This window comes from Schistocerca serialis, chromosome 1 (assembly GCF_023864345.2).
Source record: "Schistocerca serialis cubense isolate TAMUIC-IGC-003099 chromosome 1, iqSchSeri2.2, whole genome shotgun sequence".
NCBI lineage: Eukaryota > Metazoa > Arthropoda > Insecta > Orthoptera > Acrididae > Schistocerca > Schistocerca serialis.
The window spans coordinates 280,928,103-280,943,514 of NC_064638.1; the positions used below are offsets into that span (position 1 = coordinate 280,928,103).

A 15,412-nucleotide genomic window follows, 5' to 3' on the forward strand; every position below is an offset into this window, starting at 1 on the left:
AAACAAACTCTGAATCTAGTACACATAATATAAATCCTCAGATAGCTACTTTAATTAACTGTATAAATTAAAAGTTACTTAATCTACATTGTACACAGATATACACAAGAACACTTATTTCTGTGTCTACACAATGCAGACAGATCTAATAAATCTGCTTACAAAATTAGCTAGTTTCTGGAGGAATCATTTGGTTGTCAGCATTTAGCATCTCATATATATTGTAGTTGTGTGTTCATACTAAGGTACTGAATAGGTGTTACATAAGTATGGATATTTTTTCCAATTTCCAATTGCTCGAAAAATACATTCGAAGCATTAATAAACTCACACTGAGTAAGGCTGAGTGTTGTTATTAAACTCTGAGATGTTAGTAGCAATGTTACTCCTCCAGTCACTAGCTGTACCAAAATGTTAGTTTCTTTTCATATCACATCAATCCTTACACATAAAGCAACTACATTTAAGATTCTATAAATCTGTCATTTCTTTCAAAGAGATATTTAACAAACGGAAATTATATTCCCAGCTGCAACATAACACCAGGCTAGTTATGTGGCATTGTAATGCTGCCTCTTTGGATTGTCCTGGCTACTAAAGCAGTCAGTCTCTACTTTGGTTCATACACATTAGCTATATACACTTGTATACAGTCAAAAAATCCCAGACTTGCTCAATCCTCAGCAGTTTTACCTTAAAAACTTGACCACTTATTAATAAATAACTGTTCCATTACTAACTAAAAACATTATTGATAAAATGCGCAGCATTTCTCTCTTTACTGATTTGTTAGATTCAACACTTCTAAATTGCTTACATAAACTAACTAGAAACTACAGACAGGTGGTCATGTAGTCACTGGAATATTATATGATTACACTCATTAAAAGTAACTAGATGAGATGATATATGCATATTTGTATATACAAATAATTAAACTACCATATGTTTATATAAAGTACATTTCGTACAGTTTACCCATCAGACCAGGTAAATCAGCTAATGCTCAAAGGATATGAAGTTCAAACTACAATCTTTTGAAATTTAACTCTATGAGTAATTGTGCTGATAGGAGGAGAAGAGAAAAGATTCTTATTATTTGATATGAATGCATGATATTCTTTTGCTTCACTCGCAGACTGAGTTTACTTGTATTCTCTCTCTCTTTTCCTTCTATCAAAGGAAATAGAGTATAGCATACACATTTTTGGTTTATTGCTATGAATAAGAAATACATTAAATGTCTGATCCAATTCTCTTTTCCTCTAGAAAAACAAATATAGCTTTTCTAACACTGAGTTTCTTTTCAACCAGACTAATTTTATTAATCCTACGTATAGTGATAGTAGCCTACAGCATGTAAACTCTATCTGCACATAAACAGCCAGACACATGGCATGCTACTGCACAATATGTTATGTTCAAGATTTAGTATTTTCTAAAAGAGGTATTTACACCATCCATAAGAAAAATTAAATGAATACATTTAATTTACCTACATTTTTTTTTTTCAAATAAGTTATCTAAAACATAACTTTCAGGGCACCTTTGGTATCAAGCATTGTCTGCTATTCATCAAGGTCTCTTGAAATATGCCATATACAAGTAAATTATAATCCTTCATAATTATCTAATCCCCTGATAAGTAAATAGCAATTTTCTCTGTATTTCCTACACTGCCTTTCAAGCTCTAATCTCAGTTTTTAACATTAGTGATTCATTAATCAACAGCACAGCATACCTATTGCTGAAAAACTTCAATGAATTCTCATATCTCATGCTCATAAAGAACTACATGATATACTGTGCTATCTGAATGACAAAGCAGAAGTGCAACAAACTGCTATATTTATAATTTTTTTTGTTTACAATTTCATAAAGATGTCAAATTACTCACATTCATTTTTTTTTCAAGCTAGTTGACAGCAAGAGTAATATAGTTCTGTCAACTATGAAATTTATCAAAAAAGCACTCCGGTATACTTAAAAATGTTAATTGTTTCAAAATTATTTTCTCCTTTTTCTTTAAAAATAAATGTGTTACTCTGAAAGGAAATGTATATGAACTAAGTCTGAAGCTTACTGAATTAACTATTTAATGAATTTCACAAATAAAAGAGCTGCAAGCACCAGATGTATGTATAATATAAATCAAGATTTTTCTGAACCATTTAATTTGAACAAATAATAACAATAGTAATGATAATAAGACACTTTCGTTTTCAAGTGTAAGATTGGAGGTATACAGGCATTTATTAAGAGGCCTTGATTTTATCATACTACCATTCTCGTTAACAATATTTTTTCATTTATTAACATTATTTATTATTAATTTATCATTACTGTGGTTAATATTCTTATTGATGAATCAAAAGAAGAATAAAATAACAAAATTTTAAGATTTTAACAGATTGACCTATGGCAATGGCACAGTGTGCGCCATTTTATGTATTCATATTTAATCAAGATGCCTCGCTGTCTTCAAGAATTCAGGCCTATGAGGGCATAGCAACACCAGAGCCAGGTTGCTGATGCTCATGTCAGGTGCTCAGCTGGAGGTAAGGATAATTAAGATTGTCCATTTTCTTCTCCCTTGGGTCCCTAGAAAGAAAAAGCAATCAATATTGGAAACTTAAAATGATAACAAATTAGAACTATCATATCACACAAATGGAATGTCATTTTGAAATGATTCTGATAGTGAGTGTGCACTTAACAATTTTCAAATAATACATGTAGCAACTTGCAGAAGAATGTTTTGTGGTGTATTACCATAGTACAATGATGAAAACAGCACTACTGTGAAGATGCATTTAATTTATATTCTTTTAGAAACATTGGGAAAATATCAATGAAATAGTAGTAAAATTATTTACAATTTGATATAAGTACAAAGCTGCACAGTGGATAATGTGACCATAAATCCATAGTAACTTAGTGCTCTCTCTGAATAACGGAGGTAAGAATTACTTCTGATAAACAAAGTAGGCACTGAATTTATGTAACACATTAATACAATAATGAAAATGATCACCATCTAAATAATTTGAATTTATTTTGCAACAGAAATAGATAATTGTTTGCTAATTTATTTCAGTCACTTTTGTCTCAGCTCATTTCTTGATAAGCAGTAGCAGGCAGCATCTATTATTTCTAAACTTTATTTCCTTTTCTGATTTAAATGCAATTCTATGTCACTGAGGCATATTTCATGTATAATTTATTTTTATGGTAACATATTCAGAGTACTTTTGAACATGTCTTCGTTTCAGCCTCAATAGTGGAAAGTCATAATCTGTTGCCTCCAATATGAATGTCAGTGCAACAGAAAACATCCAGTTTTGCTGAAATTTGAGTTGGAATAATAATGTATCATGAGGAGGAGGAGGAGGAGATTAGTGTTTAACATCCCATCGACAACGAGGTCACTAGAGACGGAGCGCAAGCTCGGGTGAGGGAAGGATGGGGAAGGAAATCGGCAGTGCCCTTTCAAAGGAACCATCCCAGCATTTGCCTGAAGCGATTTAGGGAAATCACGGAAGACCTAAATCAGGATGGCTAATCAGGATGGCTTGTCACGGGATTGAACCGTTGTCCTCCCGAATGCGAGTCTAGTGTGCTAACCACTGCACCACCTCACTCGGTAATGTATCGTGAAAACAGAACATTATGTGCATTTTACCCCTGATGAGCAACTTGTTAATTGATGTCTAAAGCTGACCAAATAAACACAAGATGAAAACAACTAAATGTTGTGCTGCTAGATGAGACAATGAAATATTTGGCAGTATTTTATGTTCTCATGAAACACTTTGATAAGGCACAATGCAATGTTCAAAATAACTAAATCAACAACTGGAAACTAGTCCTGTCTGCAGAATTCTGACGCTAATTTGTGTATATAAACTAACTTTTCTGCTCCTTCAGCTACTTTCAGCTACTCATCTACTATTGTATACCTTGGTAATGTCACTCATCTTCCAAATCATTTTCTCCTTTTTTCTGTTTCTTGAGTTTCATCAACATCCCACAAATTTGACTTTTATCTTTTATGTATGTCTGATTCAACATGGTCTTGGTGCAGGGATATTTCTACCTGTATTGCTTGGAAAATGTTAAATGGGTGTTCACTTGCAAGAAAGAAATAGCACAGAAAACTCAGTTGAAGAAATGCAGGTAGTGTTCCAGTATTGAGGTAGGAGATTTAATTATGGCAGCAATTAGCATTTGCAGAGTATGTAAAGACACATCCATTCATTAAGGTGTAAGTAACTGCAGTGCATGTAGGAAGAATTGGAAGATTACGTTACTACTTAGAGATAATGTTAGAGAAGGTAACAACTTGAAAAGGTTCCAAATTACTTAAAAACTGAATGTGACAGATAGTTGTAGTCACAACTCATGGGCAGAAAAAAAAGAACTTCTTTACTGCACAATGACCCCTTACCAAATGGTGTATAAGAGTGGTGTGTTAAATTTATTTATTGAATGTAAGTGACTGTAAATTATGTGTGTATAGTGCAGTGTCATATTTGTGCTGTATGATGGTGGTGGAGATGATGATGATGATGAGACAAGATGGTACGAGTGCACTGCCATGAATGATTACCCCACTGCCAATGAGAAGCAAGCATCCCCTCTCTGGAGCTACAGCAGCGGGTGTACTTATGTTTGAACATTCATGCACTGAGCCCATTTTGTGTGTTTGCCAGTTGAATAACATTTACAGACTTTCATAGTGGCCAGGTCTCATGATCTACTGACTAGTTATTGTATTGAAGACTGACTGATTTGCAAATCTGTGGTATCTGTATATGTTTCAACTTTCAAAGCTACTGTTGGCAACTGATGCTACAATTACAGAACAAAGTTATGTATTATTTTTACTACTTGATATTAGATGTAGAATAAAAAAACAATCTGAATTTGCAGTTCATGAACAGGATCTGTTCCTCACTCCTGTATTCATTAAAGAACCACACAGCATGCAATGAAGTTATAAAAACCATCAACAATGCCACATGCCCACACTTCAGGTGATGCTACAGAGTTTAATCCAGAACAAGTATGGTGATAAGGAATATTATACCAATTCCCCTCCTCCCCTTGCCAACTGAAAATTGATGATGAAAATTTCTTTCACATTTCTATACAATTCTGAAATTCAGCTAAGACAATGACATGGTAAGAGCTGACGCCCTATCTGTCACTAGTGTCACTACCCTGTTTATCAATTTAATTTTTCTCTTTCCTCATTTACTTGGTCCTCTCATAGCAGGAGGCCAGTTTTTCAAAAGATTCATTAATGCATGTGGTCTCTTTCATTCACAGCTCTTGCATATATGATAGGCAAGTACCTCATCCCTTACACTTGCCTTCTTTTATCTACTTGGACAGTCTCCTGTCACAGGCTGATACTCCTAAAATATTTCACTGAAAACAAGTCCACAAAATTATTCTTTGGCAGATTCTGGGGTATATATCATACCATAACTGATAAGCTTCAGTCATGTCAGTGGTTGCCATGGTACAGTTTATGATAAATCACTTTGCTGAAACATGATGAAACCAGTAGAACTGTTAAAGTACACGTCCACTGTTGTCTCTAGGAACTGGGTTGACTAGTGTAATGTCAACACAGAAGAGGTGTGAGGTGCGGGGAGGAAGGAAGATAAGGATGGTGGAAAATGTTGAGTGCTGCCTGTGTGCAAAGAAGTGATGGGGACAAGATGGAAGGCTGTTAGGTGCAGCATCTGGATGCAAGTGCACAGAATAAGCCATAGAGACAGCCAAAGGTTGAGGCCAGGCCTGTTACACGGACAGAGCATGTGTTGCAGGGGAAAACCTCCCTCTCTGAAATTCAGAAAAGGTAGAGGTGATGAGAAGAATCCAGACAGAATGGGCTGTGCAAAAAATCATGGAAGTCAAGCATAGCATGTTGCTTGACGTCTGGGTTGTCTGTTCTCTCTTGGTTACAGTTGGGCAGTGGCCAAGGGCAGCTGGACCATCCACTTGCTGAGCATGCTGTGCAAAACAGTGTGCTTGACTCCAGTGATTGCTTCACAGCTGCTGCCCTCTGGGTTCTTCCCATGACCACTGGATTTTCTCAACTGCGCCAGTGGAAAATCTCTTTTGTTCCTGTGACTCTCTTGGCCTCAAGCTTCTCTAGCGTTGTCATCCCATGTGCCTTTATCTCCTTATCTGTTTCCCTTCCAGCCTCAATAGCGCCTTTGGCCCTGCCCCCAGCTCACCTTCCCAGCACAGATTCCAGATGCTGCACCTGGGAGCCCACCATCCATTTCCTGCCATGCCTCTGCACAGTCACACAGGCAGCACTACACAGCATTTCCCTTCACCACTACGCTGTTACCCCACCCCCATCCCCACACCATGCCTTCTCTTTACTCCTTCAACCCCACTACCCACCACAGCTGAGATCGCTCCTCACCCTGGAAATAACAGTGGCCGTGTGTGTGTGTGTGTGTGTGTGTGTGTGTGTGTGTTTTAGAATTTTGTTCAACAGCTAACAATATTCAACAGTCTTCATCTAAGGGTGCCTAGCTGCTGCTCAGAGCTTCCTGTATGTGGTGATTAGCAATCTGTCCAATTCATACTGAGTTTTTCACTCTCTAGCAGAGTGTGCCTCAATATGAATCTTCCTGGTGGATTAAAACTGTGTGTCGGACCATGACATGAACCTGGAATGCTGAGGTTTGAATCTTGGTCCAGCAGACAGTTTCAAGCTGCCAGAAAGATTCTTATTGTTACTGTTATATTTGTTTGATTTTTCATGTAAGGAAGACAATCTTTTTTCTCTCTGTGAATAATACTGACCATTCCAGAACTTATTCATCTTTGTGGATTTGAATGTCACCAAAGCTAATATCATCAGGAATCAGAGTAAATCTTCCAAAAGCTCCTATCAGTGATGTTTTCACTGTAACACATAGGTAAATTGGAAATGTTATATTCCATTTTAAAATGGACATAAATAGGGCTGTTGCTTCTATCATAAAATATGTGTCAGTATCATGGATTCGTAGCTAAAATAAATTATACATCTGATCCTGGAGTTTTCTGCCAACTGTCACTGTAATGTAGGTGCTGTTATATACTCCCAATTCCATGATTTCATGCTTACTCCCCTTTTCATCTTTGGTAATGTAGTTGCTATAACAAATCAGAATTACTGCTAATTGATAAGAACAAGTAAATATTGTGTGGCTTCTTTAAAATATTCCACAGACATGAAAACACACAAAAAATAAGAAAACAATGTTTCATAAATATGTGCTGTAACTAAAATGTATGTAGACAAAATATGAGATATAGTATAATATAACATATAATTTCATATACTTACAAATATGGTATACTTATGGTTAATTAATTACCCAACATGACACAAACATCCCAAATACTACTGCAAAGATAGGAGGCAATGCCAGGGAAATATGCTAAAAGAATCATGTACATACTGTTAGGAATGGGAGTGTAGTTGTTAATGATATTAGTGAGCAAGCAGTTTTACGGACTTTTCAGAAACACATACAGCAACTGTTTTATTACTGATCACATCTGGCTTACTGCATCCAATACAAGGAAGAAAATCAAATTCTGCAGAAAAAGTGTTATACAAGCAGCATGTCACCATACATGCCAGTGAAGGGTCTAAGAGTAAATGTAGCTGTAATGGAATTCAAAACATGTTTCAAGAAATGATGCACATGTGTGATTTGAAATCCAGTTATGGGAACTACATTAAATGCAAAAGTGGGTATTTATTTGGTGCTCTAATTATAAATGCAATGTGCAGAGCATCACTCTACAGTAATTAATTTACTAGAAGGCAACATATCTGTATAATAAAAAAAAGTTATGGTCAGGGTTTTTTCCAACAACTATAAATGTAAGTCATCCAAAAATTCACTTTCTTCTCCATCATGCTTGCAGAGTGTGATAGGAACCTGTGTGAAATAAGTAGTATCCATAATATAAGTAATACATAAATAAAAAATCATTTTTCCTCACATGGCAGAATGAAAGGTATACAAAAAATGTGTGCCATCAAAGATGAAGATTATAATAACTGTCACAAACACAGTCAATCAGATTCTTGACCTTTTAAAGCCAAACAGAGTTGGGGAAAAACAGTAGAATCCAAAGGGTAATGAGTGCAGATGATTCAGAACTGGATGGCAAAGGATGTACTGAATAGAGGAGAGAAATCAAATAGTAAATACATAGGACATTTGTCTTTCCTTCTGTTTGGACTGTAACTGCTTCTGGTGCAGCTAGCTGACTGCTGCTGAATCACAGCGACCTGCCCATTCACCATTCTGACACTTTACTTTCTTTCCTTTATTTCCTCTTCAGCCCAAAAATATGCATTTTTTGGTTTGTAAATGATTATTTGTGTATCTATCAAGATGTCACACTCTTTGCTTTCTGTGACCCCTTTTGTGTTGGAATGTTTCAGTTGTAATTTCCCTGTTTATGTTTCAGCATCAGTGTTAAGTGTTTAAAAAAAATATCTTTAGAACTAGTTTATATCTCATTTCTCTTCAGCTCTTCCTGTTCTGATCTAAGTTTGTGAGCACCCAGCCTACCAACCTCTGCCATTTTGCTTTTGGCGTACTCGATACGAATGGCTCCCCGGTCAGAGGAGAGCAAGAAGGAGCCCTGCAGGTTGGCCATGGCTTGGGCAGCGCAGCGCACATCTTGAAACTCGACGAAAGCGACGGGGGACCCTCCCTTGGTGTGCATGCGGAGGCGACAGAAGCCGGGGAAGCTGTGCACACAGATAAGAATGTGCCATGTTAGGAAGAGGATGGGGACACATGCCCAAACATCTGAAAGTTCCCAATTGAACGTTATCCACAGGAATAATGTTAGGACACCCTTAGAGGTATTGATTTTTAGTTTTGCGTTGCAGTTTGTAAATCATTTAATTTATGTTGCTGTTACACAAAACAGTGCTAAGCCACCACACCAAACCCAAAAGTGCATGCAGAGTAGCTTACAAGGAGGAATTAAAGATTAAATAAGTTAATAATTGACAGTAACAGGGAAAACTATGTGACAGATTTTATTCTGTTTATTTCACATGATGCCATGAAGCAAGGCATGAGTTTCCAATTTTGTATTTCATGAATCAGAATTATATTAAGAAAGATTTGGGGTGTTCCAGCGTCTTAAATCAAAATTTAAAGTGTAATACTCAGTTTCACTGTGTTTTTTTTTTTCAGAATGAAAGAGGAACAGGACAAAGAACAAAAAATTGACCTCTTAATTTTTAAATTTCTTTTTTTGTATTTTTAAGCAGGTGTGAAATGTTAGTCCACCTATATGAACAAATAATTCGGCAAAATATGGGCACTGGTCTGCAGATTTCTAATTTTGATATAATTGCGTTTGTTTGCAACAGAAATATGATAGAGCCCCAGCAAATTTGTAGTGAAACATACATTAATTTCCTGTATTTGATGAGGACTAAGGTGTGCTTTCAGATGTTTAGGACGAACTAGTACAACAACAGTGACCAACACACATGCCCAACGATACTACTCTACAGGACGCAGCTGTACAGTATAGTGTGGAACAAAGTTGGCAACCACATGCAAGTGCATCTCCTCTTGTTGTAACTATTCTATTTAGTACTAAAACTGTCATTTTGTGAATAAGAGATGCAATAAAATACACTAGTTCATTCAATCTGCAAAGTGAATACACAGGTACAACTCACAATATGTATGCAAGCGCGAGCACACATGGGTGTTCACACACAGACACACACCGACACACACACATACACACACCTTAATGTGGCATTTATGGATATTTACATATGTTGTAAGGCTACTACTAAATAGTTTTAACATTATTTTTAAATGCACTGAAAATATTTGCTACCCACTTAAAAATACATTCTACGCTTGGTGTGTTTTCTCCTCTAATATATATATTTTTTCGTTTTACAATTGCCCTTTATTTATAATTTAAACAGGCAACATTCCTTAACAACAGAAGAAGTTAAACAAAACTGAATGGGAAAATTAAGTAAATATGTGGACTATGATAGTTACAGAATCATGAATTATTTAGTGTTGTGTAGCGATTAATTAGTTGCATCATATATCCTAGATAAAAGCCATAATAGTAATTTTGCCTCCCACAAGAACTTCATGTCATATTGCTATACAATTACAATGCACACTTAAAACTTGATTAGATAGCTTCACAACAGGAATATTTTGCAAGTACCCATAATACCAACACATTTAGCACATGTGTAATGTTTTTGCAGGTATGCTGCCAGATTGTTGTGTCTTCTTGGCACAATATTTTGATGTCAACAATGCAGCTTGTTGTGCTCCAGGTGTTCTCTGACATACTGAAGTATCAGGGGTACATTATACATAATCAATGCTGTCAAACCATGAGATCTTACACGTTTGGAACACACTGAGTGTTGCTTTTTCTCATCTCACGATTGCCCCTCTTCATGATGTACATCATGTAATTACTGTTTATTGCACTTCTTTGCTTTTCAGTCTTTGTCAGATAACCCTTTTGCACAAGCAAAACATAATTAAATGCACTTTTAATGTACATCAGAAGAGTTCACTATTCCCCTAATAAAAACTAGTGAACACTGAGCAGTCAATATTGTCTTCCAGTACTACAATACAGTCAAGCTGCAACACTGGTAGACAATAGATTGTGCTAGACTTTGGAAGTTATTAACATTTCCTACACACTAGTCTCTTGCTCAGGGCCTCTACTATTTGGTGAGAAATGGTTTATCCTCATAGGTAATAGTTATAATTACATTTCATTCTGGATTTTTCTTTGATTGTACTGTGGTGTCATGGCACTTTACTTTGCCTTTACAAATACAAATGTTACTTTATTATTCATATATCACATTAATATCTCATCAGACTTTGTCCTCATTTTGTGAACAAGTTGCAGGTCAAAAGTGAAGGATTTTAGAGGATACATGACCTTCAAGTGCAGTCATGAGGTTTGTTGGCTATGGGAAACAATTTTATGAGCTTGACTTTGATGGTAGTCTCAGAAGTCTTACTTTTGAAAACCCTGAAGTACCGGAATGAGTAAAATAAACTGCTTTGGAATAATGAGTCATATACTCTAGTTCTTACAACTTCGTGCCAATAATGAGAACATAAATTTCTTTTGAAAGTTTCCAGTACGAATGGTGTCTGAAACAAAGGACTTTTACATTATACTATCATTTCTTTAGCCCAGTTTATATGTCACTAGCTATTACTTCTGTCACATTCGGAGGATAAAGTGTAGTAAATGAAGAAAACATCCTCTTAAAAAAAAATTTGCTGTGGGAATATGGATACCCTAAGGATATCAGAAACTTTTCATTTCCAAATCCTGAAATGCTTCAAAATGTTACTGGTTAGAAAAGATGAATGAAACTGTGGGCTTAAGTTTTTATGATTCAGTGCCCTTAGTGCTTTCGTAGAAAAGGAGGTTCTGGTACTGTGACCTCCTGAGAGTAGTTTTCCTTTTTTGTAAATTTTCATGTCTTAAAAATTTAAGTGCTTTTTTTTTAATCAGAGGTGCTGGTATGGCGTACCAGTAGGAACTCTCACATATCAGGCACTGACTGTGATCATGGCAAAAAGTGAAGATAGTAGGACAGCCTATCTCATGTAATAATGTTCCAGGTAGATGGCATTACTTGGCAAAAACAGTAATACTTACTGAATAATGTGCGGAAATAAGGAGCTTGTGGAACTGAAGAAAACAATCAAAGTGACTATCTTTCTTATTAAATCAAAGAGAATTATGCAGAAACAACACATTAATGAGTACAGTGTGACTGGCAGTGGTTTAGTGCATCCATCAACTGTGAACAGTGTGGTTGATTGGAAAAGAGGTATAAAAAAAAAAAAAAAAGCAAACAAGCAGGTTACACAGAATATTAGATGTTCACCTGGATAATTTTATAACAATAAGCATCATCTAATCAAAAGTGTATGGACACCCCTGTGTGGTACTGACCACTAGATGTGACGAGAGGCAGACCAACCAATATGAAAGGAGGCAAGAAGTATTGTGTTGTCAGTACAGAAGCAGCAGCAGAAGAATAGGTCAGCCAGGAGAGCTCAGTGAATTCAAATGTGGACTAGTCACTGGATGTCACCTCAACAACAAATACGCGAGGAACATTTCAATCCTTATAAAGCTGCCCAAGTCAACTATTGGTGATGTGACTGTGGAGTGGAAACAAAGAAAGAAACACAGCTAAACTAGGACCAGGCAGATCTCACATACTGATGGAAAGGAACTGTCAAGCATTGGCAAGGGTGGATGTAAAATACTGCAGGAAATCAGTGAAAGGAATCTCTCATGAGCTCCAAAGTGCTACCAGCTGAGTTCCAAAGTACTATCAACTGTCCAGCTAGCACAGTGACTGTGTGCAGAGAGTGAAAAAGAGTGAGGTACTATGGTTAAGCACCTCCTCACAAGCCAAGCATTTCAGCAGCCAGTGCTAAGTGACACTTGAGTTGATGTCAAGAATGTGGACAGCAGAATACTCTAAACAAATGATTTGGAGTAAAAAGTCATTCTGTTCCCCTGCCGCAATGCGATGGAAGGGTTTGTGTTTGGCAAATGCCTAGAGTTTCTTACCTGCCATCATGTGTAGTACCAACAGCGAAGTATGGAGGAGTTGGTGTCACAGTATGGGGGAATTTTTGTGATTAGTGTGTGGTTTGGTTATTATGCTTACGTAAATGCAGGAGAATATAAGTACATTTTACAGCAATATGTACTGCACACAGTGAGGAACAGTTCAGAGACTATGATTTTATTAACATGAGAATGCACCATGTTACGTAGCAGCATCTGGGAGTAGAACGAAATGATGGAACTGGAAATCATTTTGAAGTCAGATCTTGTTACACTCGGATTTTAAAAAAAAAAAAAAAAAACAAAAAAAAAAAAAAACACTTGTGATATTACCATGTATGGTACATTTGAAGAACATAATTGATATGCCACACACTGAGGTTCACATTCATGTGATGATAATTTATATTTATTACTTTCTATCTCTCACTGAAATTAGACTTTAGTGTATCCTTTAGTAATAATACTTGAGGTCCAATTTACATACTCAAGAGATTATATGAGAGCAATTTGGAAAGTAGTGTCCATTTGGCTGTAAATAATAAACTTGCATGGAAAAAAATAATTTTGTATACCTTGAAATTAGAGCTATTTGCTACTTTTCAACACAGTCACCATTTAAATTTAAGTGTTTGTTCAGAGCGTTTAACTAATTTACTCCTCCTAAATAAAACTTGCCCACATGGATGCCAACCTTTCATGACATTTTGAAGTTTGTCATCATTATTGAAGTGCTGCAATGTGAGTGAAAAGATGGAAAATCAATGGTGCCAAGACTGGGTTGTATGTCAGCTTTCTTAACGAAATCAGTACTCACAACAGAAGTCCTACTACTCCTCTCTTCATCATGAAAGTTTGTTCTGCACTTTTAAAAAATCAGACAAATTGCCGCATAGCACCTTCACTATGAACATTTGGACCATATACAGTACACAACTGATGATGAATATCTGCTTCTGAAATGCTTTCATATTTTATGGGATTTTTTATTACAGCATACACGTTTTGATGTTATAGGAAGAACAAGTTTACGCTTTCAGAGCTGGAAACTTACTGAATCAGAGTACATGCATATATGACAATGCCAGCACTGTGCACATGAACACTAGTTCCATGCTAGAACAGCTGTTACTGTCTGAACCACCCTCATATACCATCTACATCTGTTTTGTAGTACACATTACATTACAGCAGTTTAGGTCAACAGCATATATGTCCACTTTTACTTGGCCAATTTTACTCCAATGATACTGATATTTTGTAAATGGATGGATAAAAAATTTACTCACAAAGTAGCAACAGGAGAATACACACACCCGCACACACACACACACACACACACACACACACACACACACACACACACACGCACATACATACACACACACACACAAATGTTTAACTTTTACAAGTTTTTGGAGCCAGTGGCTCCTTCTTTTGGCAGAAGAGTTGAAGGGGAAGGAAGAGGGGTGAAGGAAAAGGACTGGAGAGGTTTAGGAAGAGGGATGCCGTTCAGAAGAGTCACCCAGAGCCCCAGATCATGGGACTTTTCTGAAATGTACCACTTTTCCTAAACCTTTCCAGTTCTTTTTCTTCACAACCTCTCCCTTCCCCTTCAACTCTGCTGCCAGAAGAAGGAGCTGCTGGCTCCAAATGCTTGTAAAAATTAAACATTGTTGTGTGTGTGTGTTCTCCTGCCACCACTTGGGTGAGTAGGTTTTTTATCTATCCCTTTACATGATATTTTCTAAGGACTAAGAAAGTTTTGAGAAAGCTCAAGATTAAGTGAATCAAAAAGTGTGTCATTAATATGGAAAATAATAATTTTCCAGACAAGAGGAGTCTGTGTCACTCATTTCAATATGGAAATCATTAGAATTGGAGAAAATAATGTTTGTAGCATTAATATTTCTAATACAGATGAACACTGTTCATTCTGTGAACCCTCAGTGGGAACATAAGCAAAATAGAACTAGCTTAACATAATCTGGTTGTCTCAACAATGATGAGCATGGTTTACTTTATTTTATACAAAACCATGTACTAATTGAAATAATAACCACAGAGATAAGGCATAAAGTCCTCACATGTAGGTGAATTACATGTGGAAATGTAGGTTGTCCAGACAAAAAGAGAAACTTGAGTTAACCATCTGTTGAGTGCAACCAACCTGACTGGTACGGCCGACATAGCACAGCCTCCGAAAGAAATAGTAGTATGAATAGGTTATCAATATGCAACAATAAAGAAGCATGATCTAAGCTCAATCGAAATAATTATGATCTTTGTGCATTTGTATAAAAAGACTGCGTTTTTTGTTTCATTGTCTTCTCGATTCTGAATGTTCTAGCTGACAGATGCTTATTGTTCACAGTCTGTAATTCATACAGTTACCTATAGCAATATTAGAATTTGTTTGAATATATACGAAACTACTGGTTATAAAATGTGTTTTTGTCAGTAGCGAGTACCTTTCCTGAATGTGATTTAGTTACATAATAATTAAATGTTGCCCCGGCCATTTTTGTGTAGGCTCGTTGTTGTAGTGATGCCATTAATGATAAAAATTATATAAGCTCTTTTAATACTCATTTCATGCTAAAAGTATTAAAAAGAATAATCTCCATAAATGGAAAACGACATCTTGTAATATTTTTCATATTAGGCCAGAGATACAGTTTCTTTATTAACAATAATTTCTATAAATGCTTATGCTGCCACTGCACATAGGCAGATATCC

General features: G+C 36.2%; 1 protein-coding gene across 1 annotated transcript in view; it reads right to left on the reverse strand.

Annotated features, from left to right (window-relative positions):
* Nucleotides 1-2,349: 2,349 nt before the first annotated feature.
* Nucleotides 2,350-15,412, reverse strand: part of LOC126457291 (protein couch potato-like) — a 186,170-nt gene continuing 173,107 nt past the window's right edge. Inside the window, exons 7-8 of the mRNA XM_050093465.1 lie at nucleotides 8,614-8,791; nucleotides 2,350-2,601 (exon numbers count right to left, since the gene is read on the reverse strand). Coding sequence (XP_049949422.1) covers nucleotides 2,569-2,601; nucleotides 8,614-8,791 — 211 coding nt within the window. The 3' untranslated portion in view covers nucleotides 2,350-2,568. The remainder of the gene's footprint in view (nucleotides 2,602-8,613; nucleotides 8,792-15,412) is intronic.